Source organism: Juglans regia, chromosome 7 (genome assembly GCF_001411555.2).
Source record: "Juglans regia cultivar Chandler chromosome 7, Walnut 2.0, whole genome shotgun sequence".
NCBI lineage: Eukaryota > Viridiplantae > Streptophyta > Magnoliopsida > Fagales > Juglandaceae > Juglans > Juglans regia.
This window is the reverse complement of record NC_049907.1, coordinates 41,489,319-41,502,728: the sequence shown is the minus strand read 5'-3', so window position 1 is coordinate 41,502,728 and position 13,410 is coordinate 41,489,319. Positions and strand designations below refer to the sequence as shown.

Sequence of the window (13,410 nt, the reverse complement as noted above, 5' to 3'; positions counted from 1 at the left end):
GCGATTTTAAAGGTGAATCAGAAGGCCATTTCTATCGAATTTTTTGAACATTTTCGACAAACTAAAATCGTCGAAAATAGTAGATTTTCTGACGATTTTTTCCAATCGCCGTAATTGATCAAAAATGGCTTTAGAATAGTGGCGAACCTGCAGCGATTTATAAATCGCCACAATTGATCAAATGTAGCGATTCTGAAGGGTATTTGCGACGATTTTGAGCGCTGGAAAAGGCCATTTTTCTTGTATGGCTTCAACGGGTCATTAATTAGACAGAGGTAAAGACAGTATTAATGTTGTTTAACGAAAACTATAAATTAATTACATCCATCATCACTATCATTTTATATTAAATGCACTTCAATTAATTTTATTAGAATTTTTCTATTTACAGATCTAATATATTTACACACTTCTTGTGAAATCATTATAATAATAAGCAAATTAAAATGTTAACACTTTTTATTATTGTAGGATCATTTTAATTGTGTATTGAATGCAATTTTACACGTTGGGAATTTATCTGACTGACATTCATGCGTTATCTAATTTACCTTGTCAATTAAATTTGAATCGTGTTATATGCACGAGGTGATCACATTGACAATTAAGCTCGCATCAACGTAATTTTGACTGAATTGTTATATTTTTAAATTTGTTTATTGAGGATTTCATTCCCATCACTTAAATGATAAAATTTAATTTTTTAAAATTTAAAATTTATCTTATAAATTAAATTATATTATCTATGCAGTATATATTGTTGAAGTTCTAGAATAACTTGTACTCATTTTGACTAAGAGCGGTGCTACTCTGCCGCTTGAGTAGCATCACTCATTATTACCACTAATTGTTTTTGTAATTTTTTTTCATTTTTCATTTTATAATTTTTAATATATTTTAATATTTTAAAAAAATAAAAAAAATAAAAAAATATATCAATATACCAATACACTTAAAATTACTTTTTTAGATGCGTTTGAATGTTAAATTAAGTTGAGTTGAGTTAAGATAAAAGTTGAAAGTTGAATAAAATATTATTTTGACTGAATTGTTATATTTTTAAATTTGTTTATTGAGAATTTCATTCCCATAACTTAAATGGTAAGATTTAATTTATAAAATTTAAAATTTATCTTATAAATTATATTATATTATCTAAGCAGTATATACTATAAAAGTTCTAGAATAACTGTACTTATTTTGACTAAGAGTGGTGCTATTCTGCCGCCTGAGTAGTATGCTCATTATTACCACTGGTTACTTTTGTAATTTTTTTTTCATTTTTCATTTTATAATTTTTAATATATTTAAATATTTTAAAAAAATAAAAAAAATATATACTAATACACCAATACACTTAAAATTACTTTCTTAGATACGTTTAGATGTTAAACTAAGTTGAATTGAGTTAAGATGAAAGTTGAATAAAATATTATTAGAATCAGGGCCGGCTCAAGAGGTAGGCAACTAAGGCCACTGCTTAAGGCCCCCCACCTTGAGAAGGCCCCCAAAAGGGGAAAAAAAATAATTATTGTGACCCTAAAAAATAAATTATAAAAAAAATATTGGTTAGCATAAAAGATGAAAATTTGTTTGCCTAAAATAAAATCAATCTTAAATGGTAAAATTTGGTAAAAAAAAAATAAAACCAGTAAATATAGAAGTTTTACTAAAAAAATCTTATTCAAAACATACAAAAATTTCAGACAATAGTAAAATTAGAATAGAAATAGCAAACTGATGATATATTACTCTTGAATATTTTATAAAATATGATGTTTATTTTGATATTGATGGCCTTATTTGTTTTCATAATGAAGTATTAAATATATATATATATACAAATAACGGATAATACTTTATTTACAAAAAAATTAAATTTTCTTTCAAATTGTTATAGTATTTGTAGATATTACTAATCAAATCAATATTCATATTTGTTTTGCATTTCAAAAAATTTTAATAAAATTTTATTATTTAATATTTAAATATTTTTATCATTTTTAAATTAAAATATCATGTAATTAATAGTCGTCTTAGGCCACAAAATACATTAAACCATCCCTGGTTAGAATATTATTTTTTAATATTATTATTATTTTAAAATTTAAAAAAATTAAATTATTTATTATATTTTTTGTTAAAATTTAAAAAGAATTATAATGATGAGTTGAGATGAGTTTAATCCAAACTAGCCCTCTAAGCAAAAAAAAAAAAAAAATTTGTCAAACAATACATTTAAGCCGTACAACTTGAAAGGCAAAATAGTTTTTTCCTTTGACTAAATAATGACGTGGTACGGTGGTATAGCATGCAGTACATATCGTGTATCGTTGATCAATTCGACGGTGCAAGGGCATATTATCACGCATTTATAGTTTTCCATTAAAATTACACATACGATGAAGTGAGCTGTTACGTCTGTCACAACTACTCTTTCCAACTCAATTTCTTATAATATAAATATAATTTGGGATAAAACCCCATCTAATCATAGCATTTCCCCAAATCGAATTGGAATACTTTCGTTTGTTTACAAACCATTTTATTTTATTTTATTATTATAATTTTTTTAAAATTTTTATAAAAATTACAATAAATACTTCAACTTATTAAATTTTAAAATAAAAATTATATTTTAATAATATTTTATTTAACTTTTAATTTTCATATTGTATTAAACAAAGGAAGCCTAATCAAAACACCTTACTGAATTATATGATTAATAATTGAGCAACCCCATTTATCTTAAATGTTCTATAAATATAGCATTATCCTTCTGCACAGGAGGACACTCATCCACCTCTGAACGAGACACCCACTTAAATCAATTGAACATACACAAACAAATTACGTAATTTCTCTGTTTATGAACCTGGACATGATGGCTTTCTCGCCTATAAAAGGATAACCTCTTGCACATCACTACCACACGAGTTTGAAGAGAAAAAATCGAGCAAGAGAGACGTAAGTAACCATGGCGGATTATCATGGTGAAGAAGTGAAGAACAAACAGGTGCTGGCTAGAGACTACATAGATGGCAATCCTAAAGAATCGGACATGTACTTTAGCACTAATACCATACGCTTGAAGGTCCCAGATGGTTCGAACGCAGTTCTGGTGAAGAACCTTTACCTCTCCTGCGATCCCTACATGCGAGGCACAAAGGAAAAAAACCCAGATCGCCTCTTTAATTCCTTCGCCCCTGATTCAGTAAGCCCCGCCCTTATGTTGGTCTCTCTTTTTTCTCTTGCATGTATACACATCATCTTCAAATAGATTTAATATTCGTATTTACTGCATGCTCTGATCTTTTGGTTGAAAACTGGTTTAACATGTTTTCTTCTTGTTGAAACCTGCTGCAGCCAATAGTTGGGTATGGAGTGGCTAAAGTTGTGGATTCCGGGCACCCAGATTTCAAGAAAGGAGACTTGGTTTGGGGAGTAACCAAATGGGAAGAATACAGTCTGATCACAAATAAACTGATCGAAAGCCTCTTTAAAATCGAGCACACTGATCTTCCCCTTTCCTACTATACTGGACTTCTTGGTAAGTCGTTTGCTCACTGGATGATGAAATTTCGATGAATTTGGGCTCAGTTTCAAAAGAAACCGTTTTTTTTTTTTTTTTTTTTCATGTTACTTTTTCCATCATATAAATATTGTATATAGGCTTGGAAATTCCATTGAAAATAAATAAATAGCCAAAGATAAATTAGTAATGCTAATATTAGTGGCAGCTACAGATACTTCCATTGAGTTCATGTGGCTTCCTTGTATGTTCAATGAGCCATTTAATTGCATTTGCTTTTGCGCATAGGTATGCCTGGTATGACTGCTTATGCTGGTTTCTATGAGGTTTCTTCACCCAAGAAAGGAGAATATGTCTTTATCTCATCAGCATATGGCGCAGTTGGTCAGCTCGTTGGACAGTTTGCTAAACTGATGGGTTGTTATGTTGTTGGAAGTGCTGGAAGCCAGGAAAAGGTATCACCTCTATTGGTGTCATGTCATCTATTAAATTAGAAAGAAAAGGATAAAAGATTAACTATTCCTTGTTTGATGCACGCTTCCAGTACTATTCTGCCAGTCTTTCTGATTAAGCTGCCAATCGTTTCGTGTGTATAATCTTAAAATCTGACGAACAGCATATATTCTGTCTGACCGTGAACTGATTTTTCCAGTTCTACTCATTGTACATTGTTTTCTTGACCCTGAATGAAGTGTCGTTTCTATCTCCAGTTAACGTTTCAGAAATTTACACAATTCATAAAACATGAAGCTTTAAACTCCACTAGTCCCATGACTCCTAACTTGGTCTTATGGCTTCACATTGCTGGGATCCAATCTTTTTGTTGCATGCGAGCCTGGACCTCTGTTTTAAAGAACAGGGGATGTAAAAGTTGAGACATGTTAGTAAAGATTGACCAATGATTCTAGAAACTATTTGCAGACGAACCCTACCGGATGCTCCTTGTTGCTCAAGTGTTTGCCTTTATATTTTCTATTGTTTTTTTGCTGCTTGAATGAGTCTCTTGTTAACATGAAACATCAAATTGTGCCTCATTTTTGTTTTTGAACAAGGTTGATATACTAAAGAACAAGCTTGGATTCGATGAGGCTTTCAATTATAAAGAAGAGCATGACTTGGATGCAGCTCTGAAAAGGTCAGTATACAATTTGCATCTAACCAGCAGTCAGAAACAAATCAATGGCCCAGAATACCAGTTTTTCCATTTTAAAAGATTAATTATTGCAACAAGCTGCATATTTGTCTCAGTTGTCAAGTGGAGAAGCACCCGAAACTACAATTTTCTCCACTCAATAAAGGGACCTGACCAAGAAGTTTGCATAGCTATCAACTTTATATATGTCAATAACGATGATTTTTTCCTGAATGCTGTAGATACTTCCCTGAAGGCATTGATATTTATTTCGATAATGTTGGGGGGAAAATACTTGATGCAGTTCTTCTCAACTTGAGACCCCACGGCCGCATTTCTGTTGCTGGAATGATCTCGCAGTACAATCTTGAGGAGCCTGATGGCATAAAGCATTTGTTGAAAGTTGTATATAAGCAGATCCGAATAGAAGGATTCACGGTGTACGATTACTATCACCTGTTTCCCAAGTTCTTAGAACTTGTGCTGCCTTACATTAGAGAAGGAAAGATAGTGTATGAAGAAGACACAGCTGAAGGCCTCGAGAGTGGCCCTGCAGCTCTGGTTGGAATGTTCAGTGGCCGTAGTGCTGGAAAACAAGTAGTTTTGGTTGCCCGCGAGTGACCGACCTCCATTCAGCCTCCTCCTATCTTTGTGTTTTGCGGGTTAATTTTCTAATGCCAGTATGCCACTGTTTTTACATGCATGAGAGAGAGAGAGAGAGAGAGAGAGAGAGAGAGATGATATGTAATAAGGAATACATTTGTTTAATGCTTTGTGGCTAGATGCACATAACAATCTCCATACCCGTTCAAGTCAAGAGACTTGCTTTTAACTTGAGCCATTTTTTCATCTATATGAACTCTGTATCATACTTTCTTTTCTAATATGGACAAAGATCGAGTGTAGTATCTTTCTTATGTTTATACCGATTACATCTAAAACTGTGTAGCATCAAGTATATATGCTGGACAGAAACTGCATGGAAAATGTTGCATCGATCTGAAGCATCTCATCAAGGTAGCAAAGCGTTGGGGCCAATATTAAAACTTGAATTCAGAAAATTGCTTGGCATACAAACATTAAGCAAAGCTACTTCCATCGTTAGAAGAAACTGTCGATCCCTATGTTGAGGAATCAAGGTTTAAAAGTCTCTGATAGACGCTTGAAGATGACATGTTAGAACTCCATTTAACACAAAAAGAAAAACTTAATTCTATGAGTTTGAAATCGATGATTTCTGTATGTGTATATCTGATAACTATTATTTGAAGACTTAACTACTCACACTCGCACGTGTATATTTCACACTTATATGTATATATTTTAGCGATTTTTAGTTCTTAAACAAGCCCGCAACATTCTACTCTTTAAAGGACTTTTTATCAACCTTATAGGCTTTTTTACAAGGATGATTTATGTTAATTAGAACCTTCCCAATTTTGAAATTCAATTATCCTATTGTTTCTTTTTTTTTAAAAAAAATTAAATAAAAAAAAAACTTTCATTGTTGATGGGCCTAACAGGTTTCCCCAAAAGGCCCAAGTAGAAACTCCATCCGTTGCTTTTTGTCGGTGGAGCAGTTTGGTTGAAGGCTGGGAGCAGCTTCTAGCCGTCCCAACAAATACAGCCTGTTGCTCTCTACTTAAACTACGAGCATCTTCTTCCAGGATCCACCGTCCAACCCTCAAAGTTGCATGCTCTTTAAGTACTCCTCGGGTCCACCTTTCTTCTCTACACAGTATCTGCTGGCAGAGGAAGAGAAAAAGACCGCCAAGCCGACGCCACACCCTTTCCTTCTTCTGCTTCCTTCCTTTGGTCTTTATCTTCCTTGCGTTGCACCCAAAGAATACGATACGATACGATACGATACGACCCGACGTAACACAGCACGACTCAAGAGTTTCGCAGCGAAGATGAAGGGAAGGGACATTGTCGTGGTTCTGGGATTGATGTTGGTGGTGGTAGTGAATGTGGCAGAATGCGATGCGGACACGGTGACGAAGGTGAAGACTGTGAATGGGAAGAAAATGTGCGACAAAGGGTGGGAGTGCAAGGGGTGGTCCATTTACTGTTGTAACGAAACCATCACCGACTACTTCCAGACCTACCAGTTTGAGAATCTATTCTCCAAGAGGAACTCTCCCTTAGCTCACGCCGTCGGCTTCTGGGACTACCAGTCCTTCATCACAGCCGCCGCAATTTATGAGCCCATCGGCTTCGGCACCACCGGCCTCAAGGTTTTGAAGATGAAGGAAATCGCCGCCTTCCTCGCCCATGTAGGCAGCAAGACTTCTTGTACGTACTGTTACACTCTTTTTTCCACTTTCTCTGCTTATAGATAATGGTTTTTTATGGGATTCAGTTATCTGAGTTGCTGATTTTCTAAGCTTCCTCACTACGGTTGTGTCCTGACAATTATTTCTATGAAATGGTTCAGAACTTACCGCTCGGCATAGAACTGAATGAAATACAATGATTTATAGAACATAAAAGATTGAAGAAAATAATGGTTAGACGAATTTTGCTTTTCCTAACTATTGTTTTCCTATAAAAAAATGGTTATAAGAAATTTAGGATCTTTATCCTTAAATGCCTGTGTTTCGTTATATCGAGTGCTGGGGTACGTACAAGCTATTGGCAATTAGATTAAACAACGGAATTTACTTAATAAATAGAAATAGAAATTGTAGAGTGGATTTTGATTACCTGGATGCTTGATTCGATTTATTGGATTGGAGGAACTGGTATTAATTTACTAGGACTTCTTTAGTTGTTCCTATAATTTCATTGACGACTAACCACCATGTTGAGATGTGAATATACTGAATTGGGTTCTATATCCAGGTGGTTATGGAGTGGCGACAGGAGGACCCTTCGCTTGGGGGCTTTGCTTCAACAAGGAAATGAGTCCCAGCCAGTCATACTGCGACGACTCCTACAAATTCACCTACCCTTGTGCTCCAGGAGCTGAATACTATGGCCGTGGTGCCTTGCCTATCTACTGGTCGGTATATATGTTCATAATCAAACCTAACTGTTTCCTTTTCCTTTTTCTTTTCTGACTATTATTTCCTGTTGTTCGCCTCAATCTTTCAGTTTATCACACTGTTTTTTCTTGTTACTAAAGGATCTGTGTCATGCGATGAAAATTACCAAATATGTAACAGAACTAGATGAAAAATAACCTACTTGTCTCTTACATAAGTTTTCAGATCGTAACACTAAGCATCTTCAAGGAATAACTGACTCATGCACCAGTTGGAATCATTTTATATTTGCCCCTTTCACATAGATTTATGGACTAATTCATAGAAAAACGAAGAGTAATTGGTCGTATTTTTGACGTTCTCTTACTAAAATGATGCTTTAAATATTTTTGGTTGCAGGAACTACAACTATGGTGCAGCTGCGGAGGCTTTGAAAGCAGACCTGTTGAATCATCCAGAATACGTTGAGCAGAATGCTACCCTTGCTTTCCAGGCTGCAATTTGGAGGTGGATGACCCCAGTCAAGAAGTCGCAGCCTTCAGCCCATGATGCCTTTATTGGCAACTGGAAGCCGACCAAGAATGACACTTTGGCTAAACGTGTTCCTGGTTTTGGCACCACAATGAACATTCTTTATGGGGACTTTGTTTGCGGCAAGGGTGATATTGATTCCATGAACAACATCATTTCCCATTACCTGTATTACCTTGACCTTATGGGTGTTGGCCGTGAGGAGGCAGGGCCTCATGAGGTTCTGTCTTGTGCCGAGCAGGTTGCATTTAATCCATCTTCCTCTGCCACAACCGCATCTTCTTGAGCTCTACATGATGTTACCAGGTAGCCTATTCTGTTGTTGATCCTCTCCAAAGGGGAACCGTTTAATAAGAGTTTTGCAAAGATGATGTTATACCCGGGTCAGATGTATTGTGTGGATTGATTTGTCACTGCACTTTGTTATTGCCTTGTAGGGTTGAGACCCGTCGTCTTTATGGAGCATGATGGTGTGCAATATATGTATATGAACAATCTTCTCGTTATGTGTTCAATTACAAATGTGTAAAGTGAAGAAATGTTTTGTATTTATGATAGATCTCTTCTCTTGTCCCAATTCAGTCTTCCTTTGGCAAATTTACGTTGTTTTGATTAATCAGAGCATGTACCTTGATTTTGAATTACCAGCGATGGTAACTAGTTGTAAACACCTTTCTTGCAATCCCTTTTTCTTTCTTCTTTTCATTCCTTCATTTGTTGCTTGCTCCTTGTCCAACCTTAGGAACATGAATATCACAACCATACAAGCCCAACTTGAGCCTATACGAGAATTATCATACCTATTCCTTTCCCCTTTTCTAAAACGCATAGCCATTACTCTGTTTCAGCCATGGACCACGACCCTACTTTAATTCCTACCAACCCACTAACTTCAACACGATGGTTCACATGTTAACCATCTTCTACCATTCTTGACAAGGACATTAACCTAGTCAAAGAGAGGATACAAAAGGAGTAAGATAGTCGTCGGGTTAAACTCAATTAAAGAAGGAAATTCATGGCAAAATTCATGGTTTTTAGATTGGCACCAATTATTAAGGAAATTGTTTCATCAGAGCAGGCTACATTTATTCGGGATCGTAGTATTTTTAAAAATATGGTTATTGTTCAAGAACTTGTTCATGGTATGAATCGGAAGACAAGAGGGGGTAATATTATGATGAAGATTGATATGGAGAAGACTTATAATCAAGTTAATTGGAGATTTTGTTGGAGGGGCTACGGTGCTTGAGCTTTTCAGAAAAATAGGTCTCTAATTTTTAACTCCATTTCTTCTCTAGTTTTTTCTGTCATGTTGAATGGTTTTAGTAAGGGCTTCTTCAAGCCATCTCGTGGGCTACGTCAGGGGGACCCTCTTTTCCCATATTTATTTATTTTTTTAGAAGAATTGCTCTCTTGTATGCTTTAATATGAATTTCAGGTGGGGAAAGTAAAGGCGTTTAATTCGAATGGGGGAGTTCGGGTATCTCATTTGCTTTACGCATATGATCTTCTGATTTTTGCAAATGGTGGTAAGGATTCTATTCGAAATTTGATGGGAGTCATTTGAAAATATGAGAGTGTATCGGGCCAGCTTGTAAACCCGAGTAAGTCTTCTTTTTTCTCAAAGAATTTTGCCTATAGTAGGAAGAGACAGCTGATGCAACTTTTCGGATTTGTAGAAGGGGCTTGGCCTTGTGTGTATTTGGGGATGCCACTTTACGTTGGGAGAAGACTTTGAATATGTTTGATCCTTTATTGGCAAAAGTTTTAAAAAAATTGGCGGGTTAAAAGAGTAAATTACTTTCTTTTGGCGGAAAATTAATACTTATTAAGCATGTTCTCAATAGTATGCCTATACATTTGTTGTTGGTGATGAATTTGCCTAAATGGATTTTTGCTAAGTTGAAGAGTATTTTTTTTAATCTTCTTTGGGGGTTAAGTGTGGAAACAAAGAAAAGGAAAGGGGTCTCATGGCGTTGTGTTTGTTTTTTGGTGGATGAAGGAGGGCTAGGTATTCGGGATCTTGCGGAGGTCTGGAAATCTCTATTTTTGAAATTTGCTTGGAAATTAATTTTGGTAGGTTCCTTATGGGCTGATTTTTTCAAGAAAAAGTGCATTGGGGATGGTCATATTGCTGCACCTGGATTGTCAGTACAAGGTTCTGGTTATTGGAAAAATGTTATGGAAGTATTGTCGTTGATGCTTAGGTGCTCGAAGTGGATAGTTCGAGAAGGGGCCGATTGCAGCTTGCTTACCTATTGTGGGTGATCCAAATTTGCTTGTACATAATTTATGGGAGGGTTTGGGATGGAACCTGGAGGTGGCTCAGCAGTTAGTGGATGAAGAAATGGTGCAGAAATTTCTACATTCAAACGTGTGGGTTAGGGAGGGGAGGGATGTACTGGTTTGGCAGCATATGGTGGATGGAATCTTTACTACAAACTCGACTTGGCAACTTATTCGATCTTGTGAAAGTACGTGTCCTTGGAAGAAATGGCTATGGCAGGATCATGCTCCGAAGAAGATGTCTTTTTTGTGTTGGCGGACACGTCAAAATGCGGTTTCGGTTGATGATGTTATTCAACAACTTGGTATCCTGGTTGTTTCTAAGAGCCAATGCTATGTTGCTAATAAGATTGAGATCTTAGATCATGTTCTTTGTGATGGAGAGGGACCAAGAAAAGTTTGGGATTTTTTTGCGGCTTTGTTTATTGTCCATTTACCAAATATTCGAGTGTGGACGGATGTTGTGAATGTGTGGTGGTGTCGGGCTTGTTTATCCTTGCAAGTACGTTGGCTCCGTGGTATTATTCTCATTCTCATTTCATGGGCTCTTTGGAGAGCTAGATGTGAGGCACGTATGGAAGATGTAATGTATGATTGGAAGAGTATCATTCGGATGATTAAATGCTTTATTTTGGAGATTTCAGGGGGCTTGAGATCTTTTAAATCAGTGGGTGAAAATGATTTGAGAATTTTGAGAGCTTTAATTGGCCAGTGGTACCCATTGTAGTAAGGCTGCCGACATTAGTTACTTGGAATCCTCCTTCAAGGGGGTTCGCCAAACTCAATGTGGATGATTGTTCACTTGGCAGTCCTAGGATGGCTGGTTTTGGGGGGAGGGGCGTGACTCGGAATGTACAAGGGAGGGTGCTTGGGGGTTTTGACCATTGCTATGGCCAAGCGACAAATACCATTGCTGAATGTAGAGTGTTTGTGGATGGTCTTCATCTTTGTCAACAGTTGGGACTGAGAGATGTGTTGGTTGAGTTGGACTCCAGTGTTGTGGTGGGTTGGTTTAGCACAGGGACGTGTAAATATTGGTATATGTGGGATTTTTGAGAGGAAGCACAATTTATTATTTCTTCTCTAAATGTTCATTTTAAACATGTATTTAGGGAAGCTAATATGGTTGTTGATTTTTTATCAAAACATGGGAGAGTGACATCACTTGGGATTTTGTTGGGGAGGAGTTTGGTCCGAAGAGACTTAAGGGTCTTATACATATGAATAGAATGAGTTTACCTTATATTAAACGTTAGGAAAATTGGGAGGTTTGTTGGGAATTTATTTTTTGGGACATTTTTATTAATATAATTATGGCGATTCATCCGCTTAATGAGGATTTTTTTAATAAAATGTAGAGGTGTTGTCCTTTTCAATAAAATAAAATAAGAGGAAATTCATGATAATGTAATATAAGATTGAATGACATGACTACATAATAAGATACTTTTCTCAACTCCATTGGAACCCACAGTAGACTACAATCTTGTTCCCAATCATAATAGTCTGAAACTATTATTGCTCCTCAAAGGAGAGGTTTAGATAGTGAATTGAATTGAGATAATATTTGAAAATTAAATAAAATATTATTAAAATATTATTTTTTAATATTATTTTTATTTTAAGATTTAAAAATATTGAATTGTTTATTATATCTTATTTGAAAGTTTAAGAAAATTGTAATGATTAGATGAAATGAGATGAGTTGATCACTTATTCTATCAAATGTGCACAAATCATTTTGAGACTATTTCACAGTAATTGATTACTTTTTATTTATTATTGCCATATCTTAAAAACTGATGAAAGATTACATCTCAAAACTCTTTGATAAGACTTTGTTTTCGCGAACCAAACATAATATATAGAATTAAATTATCATTTAATTTACCAGAAAATTTAATCACCACTGCCTATACATACCTCCTTCATATCAGGTAGCCAAAACTCTCGGGAAGTGCCACTTCCAAAAATCTATTAAGCAAGTTAGGCGTTTTTTTTTTTTTTGCCATTATCGAAATGTTAAAAGTGGAAAGTTTTCAAAAGTTTTGTAGATTCCATGACATTCAAATGTCTTATTAGTTGTTATCTAATTTCCTTTGATGTGTCAGAAAATTTATTTTGTAACAGTTTATAAAAATAAATTTATAAATTAACATAAATTCATATTATATATTATATATTATTTTATTTTATAATAAAATAATTTTATAATGAGTAATATTACACAACTTCTTTAACCTCCACACATCATATTTTTTTAATTTTAAATTTTTTTGAATTTATTCTTTTCAAATTAATTTAATTCTTCTATTTATTATTCATCTATTAAATATTTAATAAAAGAGAAAAAAATTAAAAAAAATGCAGTGTGTGAAAGTTGTGTCAATAATAAGAGATTGTATAGATTTTTTCTAAAACATTTCACTTAAACAAACTATAAAAGAGAGTGGGAGTTGCACTCCTACTTTTAATTGTGTATTTATCGTATGAAAAAACTCAATTTTGAATGATAGATTTTACTTTTTTATTCGGAGACGAGTACTTGAGACTTGTAAGATTACTCAAAGTTTATATCAAAATATTATTATCCAAATTAATTATCATTCTATCTACTCACTTTGACAAAATTAGGTATAAAATACGTCTCAATTATATTTTTTCAAAAATCCTAACTTGTTTATTTTTTTAGAAAGTTTGGGTTACGAATTGGAAAAGAAGTATATGCTTTGCTACGTCGAGAATTGTATCATATATGTATTTCTTTACCATAGATTTTATTTTATTTCATATTATTATTATAAATTTTTTAAATTTTTATATAAAATATAATAAAAAAATTTAATAATATTTTATTTAATTTTTAGTATATCCGAACTAAATAGTATACAAAAAAGAACAGTTCATAAACGACCCTTCGCATACACAAAATGGAAAAG

The 13,410-nt window shown here is 34.3% G+C and overlaps 2 protein-coding genes across 2 annotated transcripts; both read left to right on the top strand.

The window, feature by feature from the left end:
* The first annotated feature begins 2,793 nt into the window (after positions 1–2,793).
* LOC109013642 (2-alkenal reductase (NADP(+)-dependent)-like) lies at positions 2,794–5,600 on the top strand. Its single transcript, XM_018995787.2, has 5 exons — positions 2,794–3,214; positions 3,367–3,550; positions 3,821–3,987; positions 4,585–4,667; positions 4,907–5,600. Exons 1-5 carry the CDS (start codon positions 2,978–2,980, stop codon positions 5,283–5,285), a joined length of 1,050 nt encoding a protein of 349 aa, XP_018851332.2. The 5' UTR covers positions 2,794–2,977; the 3' UTR covers positions 5,286–5,600.
* A 705-nt stretch (positions 5,601–6,305) lies between these two features.
* LOC109013643 (chitinase-like protein 1) lies at positions 6,306–8,823 on the top strand. Its single transcript, XM_035692315.1, has 4 exons — positions 6,306–6,959; positions 7,509–7,668; positions 8,051–8,488; positions 8,620–8,823. The coding sequence occupies exons 1-3, from the start codon at positions 6,359–6,361 to the stop codon at positions 8,466–8,468; spliced, it is 1,179 nt and encodes a 392-aa protein (XP_035548208.1). The 5' UTR covers positions 6,306–6,358; the 3' UTR covers positions 8,469–8,488; positions 8,620–8,823.
* Positions 8,824–13,410: the final 4,587 nt, after the last annotated feature.